The following is an 8,443-nucleotide window of genomic DNA, read 5'->3' on the forward strand; positions in this document are numbered from 1 at the left end:
TATTTTTTAGAAAAAAATATTTTGTATTTTTTATAAAAAGATTTATGTTTGATTATATAGATGTGTGGGTGTAGTTTAACTTATAGAAGAAATGGTTTTTTTCATGACATTTTTCTGGTTTTAATTTAAATCAAAATCTGATTGAGATTTTTAAAAACTTCAGTTTAAATTGTTTACTCATAATTTGAATGCCTTATGGTTTTTCATATGCTAAATCCATTTATATATTCAAAAACTTATTTTAAACAACAACAAGAATATTAAAATTGTATTGCCACATCTTAATGAAATATTAAAATTGTATTACCAGATCTTAGTGAATTCCTATAAAAAAAAAAAAAACTATTTCATCTATAAATTAAACTACACCATATAAATCTTCCCAATCCAAATAAAATACATCATAAAACTATCTATTTATAATACTCTTATCTTTGCTGGAGTATCAAGATTCATTTGATCAATCAATACAACTATATATCTGCTTAACATAAAGCCATTGGTCGGAAATTTAGAGTTCTCACCCGTTACACTGCTCCAGCTCTAAACCGCTTATACCCGCAACGCGTGATAAAGCCTGTCTCCACTTTTCAATGGTGCTGGATTCGTATTCCCGTCTCATTTGCCCAGTTTGAGCATCAAATGTCATCCTGTTTTCGAGTTTGCGCAGGCCATCAGCAAATGCTCCATCGTTGCCCCTAGTTCGCCGCGGGAATTTTCTTAGCAATCGGGCAAACCAGCGTTCTCTGCCATGCGTTCGGCGAAGTTGAGCGGGCTTCACATGGAAGAATACTGGGATGATGGGAGCCCGCGAGTCCAACATCATGAGGAGTTCATTGAGACAATATGGCGATTCTGCATATTTGGGGGAAAATATCGCTACATTGACAGAGGCCCCTTTGATAGCTCCTTCAATTTGAGAAGTCACGATTTCCCCCGCCTGCAACGCGTCCATGTCCAGAAAGGCTCGGAGTTTACAGAGTTCAAAGTGATTGCGAAGGTGGCTAGCGAAGGTTTTTTTAACATCCGGCCCGCGGTGATTGATGAATATATCGTAACCGGAGCCGCTGTTGGGAGTCTGATGAGCCATGAATTGTGATAGAGGGAAGAGATGCAAATGGAAGGAGAATTCTAACACAAATGCCGCAATGCTTGCTGCCCGAAGTTGGTAATATTTTTGTGCCTCTGCAATATGATGTTTTTTCTTCAACCGAAGAAATTGTATCGGAAGCTCTCAACCATGCATAGTCTTGACTAAAAATGTTTTTTCTTCAACCGAAGAAAGGTCTCAACGATACATAGTCCAACCCCCACCTAACCATTGAACCAATCTTAAAAGAGACTGTTAACTTTTAACTTCATAAAAAGACGCTGAGTTGCCTGCACGTTCTTTCTCTATACGGAATTTTATTGGGAGTTGTCTTTAAAGAGATTTTTTGGAAGCTTTTCAGATGGGTTTTTCTGATCAAAATCCGGTAGCAATTTATTGAAATTGCAAGTTTGATAGCTAATTTCTGCACAATCAAACTGTCTTAGCGGTTTTTCAGGGTGCTGAATCCAAATATACAGTTAAAAAACCATTTTAAATAATATAAATCAAGATTTAACTTCAATTTTTTCCGCCAGATTCCGTTACCGGAATCTCCAAAAAATCAACTCCATTTTATTGGATGTCATGATTTTATTATTTCGTTGTGAATTTTTTGTTGAGAAGGTTTTCATAATTTTTAAAATCATTCGAATTTTAAAATACTAGAATCACCATTTGAAAATGTAAGGTTCGCTGGTTAAGTAAGTTGATGTAAAAGCTGAAGTAACTCAATATTTCAATATTATTTAATTTTAAAATTAAAATTTATTAAAAGCGATAAGATTAAAATTATTTTTTGAATTTTGATTAATATAAAAAGAAGATGAACAAATCAATTTTTATTTGTTGTTTAATTACGAGATGAAAGAATAGAATAATGTTGAAAATATCATGTTCATGTTCAAAGCACAATTTCAAAATTATTTGTTATAATAATGATCTTCCTGGTGTATTAAATCAAACTAAATATAATGATGTTAAAAAAAAATTCAATATTTTTACAATATAAAAATAATATTTTAAACAAGTTTATGTAATCTTTTGTTTTTATAAAAGTTTGTTAAACTAATTTTAATCTTTTATTTTTCTAAAAGTTTGTTAAACCAATTTTAATCTTTTATTTTTCTGAAAGTGTGTTAAACTAATTTTAATCTTTTATTTTTCTAAAAGTGTGTTAAACTAATTTTAATCTTAACTGAGGATAATCATTGTCATTATGGTGTAAAACAATTTAAAAATAATTAAAACTCTTATTAAATAAATCAATAAAAATTAAAGTAACTCAAATTGAATATATGTGATATGTGTTAAACCAATTTTAATCTTTTATTTTTTCTAAAAGTTTGTTAAACCAATTTTAATCTTAAGTGAGGATAATCATTGTTGTTATTGTGTAAAACAATTTAAAAATAATCAAAATCCTTTTATTAAATAAATCAATAGAATTTAAAGTAACTCAAATTGAATATATGTGATATGTGTTTAATGGAGGTTGGAAATTTCGTCTGAAAATTATGGTTTTAAAATTTTTATAAGAGAAGGCTTTACTTTCTCCATTCTATTAGTTTGCACCATCAGTTGGAAACTCTACTAAGCATGGTCATTCAGGATAAGCAGGTAGATAATTACAAGTTGTTTGTAGGTCAGGAGGAGATAAAGAGAATCCTGAGGGACATCAGGTATAACTTGGATGACATTGTGGTCAGATTGACTCCAAACCTCTCATCACCCAAAATCTTCTTCTCTGTCACAAGTTATCATCTCGACTAACAAGTCCACTATGCATATCATATTAGTGTTTACTGTTGGTTAGTATATGTTTTTTGTAAGCAATTGTATGATATTTTGCCAGCATTTCCATTGGGTCGATGATATGTATTACTACAATTCGTTTTTGGTATTTTGTATGGCTCAGTTTTAGTCCTGGTGTCCCTATGGTTATCCCTAGTTGAAGACATGATCTCCCAGACTACATTTTTGGATGGATGGATGAATGGCTTTCACTGCAATATCTTTTGCTATTAATATAAATCTATAGAAGAAGTTTACTAAAAATAAAGATTGATAGATGCCGAAATTTTATCATTACTTTTTTTTTTTTAACTTATAATATTTTAAAAGGAGTAATATAATATATAGACAAAATGACTTTTTGGTATGAATCGGGCAATGCAATTTTAAGCAAAATTATGATTTCTTGTTGTTTAAAATGCATAAACAGATTCAACACCCTAAAAAACCCTTGAGCACTATAACTTCCCAATTAAACAACTTAAAGTCACAATGCTTAAAAATCCCTACTGGATTTTGAACAAAATTAATTACAAAAAATTCTTGAAAAAAGCCATTTTACATATTAGTTAAACTAAAAAAATTAAAATCATTTAAAATTTAAAGAATAATAAATTAAAATTGATAAATATATAGAATCTGTTAAATAAATTAAAAATTATAAAGTAATTTTATTTAAAATAATTAAATTATAAAAATATAATATTGTGATTAGTATTTCAAACAACTCTAATTAAGTCAATATCATATAGAAAAAACCAATAATATAAAAATGGAAGTGCTTTAAATAATAAATAATAAATAATAAATAATAAATAATATATATATATATATATATATATATATATATATATATATCTAATTTTATTACAAACAATAAAATTTATGAATATAATACTACGATTGATATTCATATTTCAAACCACTTTTGTTAATGTCATGTTTGAGAAAATTAATAATGGTAACTCATAATTATTAGTATAGGTGTAAGCAAAAACCAAATTCATAAATCTATTACCAATATGGAAGTTAATAAATTCCCTTTATATCATCTAATTTAATTAGAATATAGCCAATAACACCTACATGGTTTAAAATTCAATGTAGAGTTCAAAATGTTGTCAAGGGACTTAAGAAAAGAAATTTTTATAAGACATTAAATAACTCAACTTTTAAACCCATGATTCATGAAAACAAGAAGAATGTTGTCCTTAAGTGATCCTTTAAACTTTAAAATATATTTTTGCAATTCCATATCTTCTTTGGATAGTCTATCGGTTTCATATATAGTTGTTTTTTTCCTATATGTGCATAAAAATTAATATTTTTGCAATTCTATATCTTCTTTGGATAGTCTATCGGTTTCATATATAGTTGTTTTTTTCCTATATATGCATAAAAATTAAGTGAGAAAAAGATGATTGTAATTACTTGATATTGCACAATAGTGACTAAGGCATGAGGTTTTTTAGCACAAAATATCCATTAATCTATTATATATTTAGCACAAAATATCTATTAATCCATTATATATTTAGCACAAAATATCTATTAATCCATTATATATTTAATACCTAGATTAAAATCAATTTGAAAATTGTGAATTCATTGTAATTATTAAAAAATGGACCAACTCCAACTTTGAAATTTAAAAAAATGATTTTAGAAGAAACATATTAGTCCATAACTTCTTTTTTGGGTAGAGCATAAATCTAGAAAATTTGAATGTTAATATTAATATCAAAATTCTAATAACAATTTTTTTTTTTTGAAAAAATACACTTATAATATTTAAAATTTAGAGAGCATTTGAAAGAAATAAGTATAGAAACAAAATTATATTTCTTACTCTAAGGAATAACTTTTATCTTTGTTTTTATTACATTTAATTCTTGTTTTTATTTGTTTTTGCTATTTGACTAATTTAATTATATCTTTTTTCCATTTGAGTTTAAATTCAATAAAATTTTAGATTTTGAATAAAACTGATTCAGTATAATTAATATGCTTAAAATTATCATCATTTAAATTTAATTATTAAAATTTTTATAATATTTAAAATCATTCAAATTTAAAAAAATAAATTATAAACCAATATAATAATCGAAATCACTACAGATGTGAATTTTTTATAAAATTTTGTAAAGTTGTATTGTTATTTAAATTTTTAAAAATAATAACATAATTACACAAATTGATTTTATAATATTTTATGGTTATGTAAATTTTAAAATATAATAAAACACGATTAAAAAAAAATTAACTCATGAAGTAAGTCAATGTCTTCTTCTGAAAAAGAAGTAAGTCAATGTCAATATTAAAGTACCTCGTTGGATTTGACAAATTCAAAAGTGTCTAATTGCTCACTATTATGTAAAATTTCTTTTTTTTAAATGGGAGGAGCTAGTTCCCTATACAATCATTATGGGCCCTCTTTTTGTACATATATGTGTTAGATCATGCTGACAACAGCCATACATCATCGGACAGAATACACAGAATCATTGCTCAGCTCCAAATACGCCGCATCCTCATGCAGCTCCAGAGATCGAACTCGGTTGGGTGGCGTGAAAACCAACCGCCCCCGCCGGCGAGTGCATGATGTAAAATTTCTTATGACGTTGCATTTTCACGATATTGTAATGTTATAAGGTTATCCAATTATTAAGAATAATAAAATATAATTATAAAAATTAATTTCAGAAATTTTAAGATTATTTATATTTTAAAATATAATAATTATTAGAATTCACACATCAAATAAGTCAATATCAAAATTGAAGTCTGTTCACTATTTTTCAACATGATAACGAAATTTCTTGGATGCTCCGTAGATTTTGGGCATGACTTTTAACTTTTCTGTTGCACGCGAATCAACGAAATTTCTTGGATGCTCCGTAGATTTGGGCATGACCTTTCACTTTTTCTGTTGCACGCGAATCATGGATTTCATGGATGCTTTTTCTAGAAAGCCGGCGGTGAAGACCCCAAATAGAATTGCTCAAAAGACCAAGAAGATTCAATTTGCTGACGTGTAACCCTGGACTTGGGCAAGAGCTAACCAGCCTTAAATGCCCTATGGAGGCTTAATGCCATGGGAAGATTGACAGCATCTGGCAGCCTCAGTTCGATGGTCAAACATTTTCCGGCTTCCAACACCTTCACGGCTCTCCTCTATTGGAGTTGTCTATAATGCGACTTTTTGAGATTCCGGTGACGGAATCCGGCGGAAGAAATTGAGATGAAATCATGATTTGTTGCAGTTAAAATGGTTTTTTTTAACTGCATATTCGGATTCAGCACCCTGAAAAACCCCTGGGACGCTTTCATTGTGCAGAAACTAGTTATCAAACTTCGATTTCAATAAATTACTGCCGGATTTTCACCGGAAAAAATCGCCGGAAAGGCTTTCAAAAAGTCGCGTTAAAGACTACGGCTCCTCTATTTCCCCGCAGCTTCGCAGCTCTGACTCCCGCATTAATGCACATCGCCCGGATATTTGTTGCCTTCAAATTTCAAATTTGAGTTTTGAGCGCGGATGCCCCTTTGTATACGATACATATACGACGAGTTAAGAAATACGTTGTGCCCATTAATGAGAAGCTTACTTAAATTTTGAAAACCCTCCAAACTTTGAAATTTGAATTTCAAATCGCGCTCAAATTTTTTGAAATGTACTGACGACAAAACCATTGTTGGGTTTCCACCATGGTTTTTGTGTTACATTCGCCCAGCACTGAGGTTTCAGGAAGTTGGTGGTGAAAGTCTCAAAACGTTTCTGAAATTTCGGTACACTACCCAGGTGAACTCTGAAGAAAGGTGAGCTCTGAAGAAATGCAGGTGAATTACAGAGAGCTTGTGAAGCTTGCCCATTTCTACTAAGTGAAGTTGCTCCTGATGAAATTGGACAGATTCATTTCCAGGGATTGTAAACCAGAACAACTGTGTTAAAGTTTTGAAGATTGATTACTTGTATGATTTGGAGAGAACGAGAGAGGCCCCTATGAATGTTATTGTTAGTGATCTCAACCATGAGTTCTATGATATAGCCTTTGAAGAGCTGCAGCTGGACCATCCATGGATGGATCTGATCTTTCCAAATCTATTTATAAACGGTTGCGGACAAACAGTTGAGGGAAAAAAATAAAAAGAAAATGACTTTAGTGTTTTCGTGACAGTGACCCGGTTTGTTCTAACTGGCGTCTCCTCTATTCTTTCGTGTTTTCCTAAACGTAAATTAGTTTGTTCTACTTAGAATCTCGAGTTTCGTCTTTGATTTAAGTTTCGGCATCTTGTGATATAATATAATAAGTTCTGAGTTAAATGGTTATTTTGGTTACTGGTCTTTTCTTTGTTCTAATTTATTTATTTTATGGCGTTATTTGTTATTTGTTTTATGGGTGTTTAAGTCTATAATTATTTTATTTTGGATTTTAAGAGTTTTTATTGGGTTATTTTTAAGATTTTATTAGAAATTTGTGAAATTATTTTTATCAAATCTCAATATTGTTTAAAATGTGTTTTTTATTATAATATGGATTTGGTATTTTGGAAAAAAATTGGAAAACTAGATTATAAAAAATCTATAATTTAAACTTGTAATTCCAATAAATCTTTATCTCATTCAAAACAAATTCACTTGAAAAATATATCTGAAAAATTCCAAATTTAATGCAAATAAACTGACTTTTATTTTATTTTCCAACCAATCACTTCTATAACTAATTTATTTAATTTGTAAAATATGATTATTTAAAATTTTATATAAATGTAGTGCATATGTACTTTAATTGGGATATTGTTTGCTTTGAATCAATGTATTTTCACTTCTTAATGCTTCGATTAACCATGACTATTGATATTATGTTCATGATTATTAATACTATATTTGAGTGAAAAACATTTTTGATATTAAATATCATTTTAAATTAAATTAATTTGTAATATTTAAATTAACATGTGCAAACTAGATTTATATGGTTTGTATCATGAAATAAAATTATATTCTAAGATGAAGAGAAATACTTCCTCGTAGAGGAACGATTACAAATTTTTTAAATAATAAAAAGAATTAAAGGGAAAGGCAATAAAAGGATAATGTGGAAAATGAAGTAATATATATATATATATTACTTCATAAGCAACTCAAGCTTCTTAAGGATTTCTGCTCTACCATGGGTATGACTGTTAACACTGACAAAACAAAAGTTATGATTATCAAATCCAAGAAGGACACTTATGCTAATTTTATGTATGACAATAATAACTTGGAGGAAGTGTATTCTTACAAGTACCTAGGAATTGATATCCATCACAAGCTCAACTGGAACCATAGCATTGAGAAAAGGATTAATGGGGGGTGGAAAGCTTATTTTGGTCTTGAAAATAATTGTAAAACAGCAAACCTCGTAATGTGGGATAAAAAGAAGTTCCTCTTTGAAACTTTAGTCACTCCTGTTATCTTATATGGCTGTGAGGTTTGGGGTTGCAGCATCTCCAGAGAATCATGGAGAAAGATTGAGCAAATCCAGAAGCGTTTTATAACTTATAACCTAAAAATTA

General features: G+C 29.2%; 1 protein-coding gene across 1 annotated transcript; it reads right to left on the bottom strand.

The window, feature by feature from the left end:
- Positions 1–520: 520 nt before the first annotated feature.
- LOC149208056 (putative 2' cyclic ADP-D-ribose synthase BdTIR) lies at positions 521–1,090 on the bottom strand. Its single transcript, XM_089398223.1, has one exon. The coding sequence runs from the start codon at positions 1,088–1,090 to the stop codon at positions 521–523; it is 570 nt and encodes a 189-aa protein (XP_089254349.1).
- Positions 1,091–8,443: the final 7,353 nt, after the last annotated feature.

The sequence above is a fragment of the Pinus tabuliformis genome, chromosome 1_2 (genome assembly GCF_031772625.1).
Source record: "Pinus tabuliformis cultivar Carrire ecotype Pingquan chromosome 1_2, CPIR1, whole genome shotgun sequence".
In the NCBI taxonomy this organism is placed as follows: domain Eukaryota; kingdom Viridiplantae; phylum Streptophyta; class Pinopsida; order Pinales; family Pinaceae; genus Pinus; species Pinus tabuliformis.